Source organism: Solanum pennellii, chromosome 8, assembly GCF_001406875.1.
Source record: "Solanum pennellii chromosome 8, SPENNV200".
Lineage (NCBI taxonomy): Eukaryota > Viridiplantae > Streptophyta > Magnoliopsida > Solanales > Solanaceae > Solanum > Solanum pennellii.
Window position 1 is genome coordinate 65,190,509 of NC_028644.1, and position 2,787 is coordinate 65,193,295.

The window sequence follows — 2,787 nt, forward strand, 5'->3', positions numbered from 1 at the left end:
TAAAACCTCCAAATGGAAGGTATTAGTAATACATCACATAATACCATGTAGGATGTATTAACTAATCTGTGGATTAGTTCTACATAGGCTCACATTCCTACCAAACACAGTATTAAATTATACCACATCTAATACATGAATTATTTCTTTTAATACAGCCTACCAAACGCCCTTATTGATTTAAAATAAAAAATAAACTCCTAATATTTGATTATTTTTTTTCATTTTTGAGAAGCAAAATTTTTTCTTTCTTTTTATTGATCTTTTAAAATTATATATATTTTCTCTTGTAATCTTATATATATCAAGTGAATGAATGACTTATTTTTAAATGCATATAACTAACTGTCTTCGGTATAGTTGTGTATGTATTATTTTATGTAAATATTAATTTTATTTTTTTTACTACTACCCAAAAAAAAAAAAATTCTTCACCAACTTACCAATGTTAGTAAAATCTTTTATATGTGAAACGCATGACTGTTCACTACTGCTGTCATTAAATAATTTGGCATTCTCGTAAATAATTCCCACAATTGTGCCTAGTGTTAAAATATTATTTAATAGGACGAAACACGCTGTTTGGTCTACCAACATTTGCCAAAAAAGTTACTTATCCGTGGTTAAGTTTTATACCCCAATAAGTTCTAACCATAGTTAAATTCTTTTATCCCTCTAACCATGGTTAAGTTATTGTCTTTCCCTTTATATATTAAGCTTTAGATAGTGCAAAAAAGAAGAAATAACAGAATTTTATCAAAGAACAGAGAAATTCAAAACGCACCTTTAACATGGCAGTCTATTTAGATGAAGAAGAAGTATGGAAATGTCCAAAACACCCTTCAAAGAGACGGAGGAACGGTGTTTGCCCTGTTTGTCTTAAGGACCGTCTCGTCATTCTCTGCCCTGACTGTGCTAACGTACGCCCCTGTGCTTGCTACGCTTCTGCGACGTCGTCTTCTTCCTCCGCTTCCTCTTCGTTTTCTCTATTTTCCTCATCGTCCGGTCGTAGCGGCGCCGGTGGAGGCGGTTGCGACGGAGGTTGCTCTGTCGCACGAGTCTCCAATCTCATTGATAGTGAACCTTCTTTCCGTAGATCGAGATCCGTCGGAATTCCGTTCCTCCGATCATCACGAGAGAAAAATTCCGTCGACAGAAAAAATCAGCCGAATTGTAAAAACAGTAAGATGAGCAAAACGCCGTCGTTTTGGTCGGTTTTCAAGTTGAGTAAGAGTAAGAGATACGGAGATTCAGAGAATGATGAATTGAAACCGAAACCGAAAGCGAAAGCGGATATTCATCATGAAAATATTAACGAATTTACTGATGGTAGAATTGAGGATTTTGCAAGGATGATGAAGAGATCACGATCAATGAGTGTCGTGATAACTTCAGTTTCCGGCGCCGGTGACTGCAATAAGTCACCGTCGAAGTCGAAAGGATGGCATTTTCCAAGTCCAATGAAAGTTTTCCGGCAATCGAAGGCTTCGAAATTGGTTCACGAGCGGTCGCCTTTGTACAGAGGTTGAGTTTTCCTTTTTTTATTTTTTTTTTGGAGTGTATTTTTTAATGTTCAGAAAATTACTCTACTAAACAGTAAATAGCATAATTAGAATTTTATTTCTTTGAGTATGAAAAAATAATTGCACTAATGTATTTTATTATTAGAAGAAGAAGTTGCAATGTACTTTATAAGTTGAGTAAATCTCCATTGTACATGTCTTCTACTTCTTTATTTCGTTTATATTGAATCTAATTTTACGTAATGGTTGAACATCTTATGGTCTGCCTCCATGTTTTTTTTTTTTTTTATAGTTGCAATATTTAAATTAATTTATGTGTATTTTATTTAACTTTTTAAGAGATATCTATATACAATTTTCTACTATTACATATATCGAATATATATGTCTTCATCAATTTATTAAAACATTGACGATTAAGTTGGATTTTGGTTCACCTAATTTTGACTCGAAGTGTGAGCGTTTAATCTTATCAATTTATTGTTATGTCACTCTTTTCATTTTCAAGAATGAGAAATCTATACATAAATATAATATTATAATCTTTACTATTGCTTCATTCATTTATCCCTTTATTTTATGTTTGCTTCATTTTAACTTCCATAAACTTTGATGGACCCATCACTCAAAATAAAAAAAATAATTAAAATTTAGCACCTTTGTTGCTAATAATATTTTGTTATTTTACTATAAAATATTTACAACTCACTTATCTTGAAATAGATGAATTAAATACATCTTGCAATAAAAATTTGATTCCGGATCTTTTTTTCGGCTACAAGATATTATGTTAATTATTTTATGACCAAAATACATGTTACCTTCGATGGGGTCGATTTTATAATAATATATGTTGATTTATGGGTATATATATATATATATTTTGATATCTTTTTGTAGAAACAAGTGGTCCTACGTCCTTTGCCTATATGGGAGAATAATACAAAGATTATGTCTATCTTCACTGAAGCTATTACACTAACCTCTAATACGATTCACACCAATTTGGGATATCAAAAATATATGGAAGAGAGGTGAGGGATCGAGGTGAATAAGATTTTTTATGTATTCTAAATACGTGTGAATTTATTCGAATATATTGTTTTAAAATGACTCATATCAAAATTTGACCCTATGTATGAGATATGTATGCAGACGTATCTAGATACACCAAAATCTGGTAAAATATATAATATTGCAAATTAAAATGTATCTAAGTAATTAACTCCTAAATTAATAATATTAAATCTTTAAAGCGTTTGTT

The 2,787-nt window shown here is 31.1% G+C and overlaps 1 protein-coding gene across 1 annotated transcript; it reads left to right on the forward strand.

The window, feature by feature from the left end:
• Positions 1 to 723: 723 nt before the first annotated feature.
• Positions 724 to 1,766, forward strand: LOC107027235. Its single transcript, XM_015228418.2, has one exon. It carries the CDS (start codon positions 792 to 794, stop codon positions 1,527 to 1,529), a length of 738 nt encoding a protein of 245 aa, XP_015083904.1. The 5' UTR covers positions 724 to 791; the 3' UTR covers positions 1,530 to 1,766.
• Positions 1,767 to 2,787: the final 1,021 nt, after the last annotated feature.

Bases quoted from the DNA above. Each gene is read 5' to 3' on its own strand.
- LOC107027235 (XM_015228418.2), top strand. From the start codon at position 792: ATGGCAGTCTATTTAGATGAAGAAGAAGTATGGAAATGTCCAAAACAC.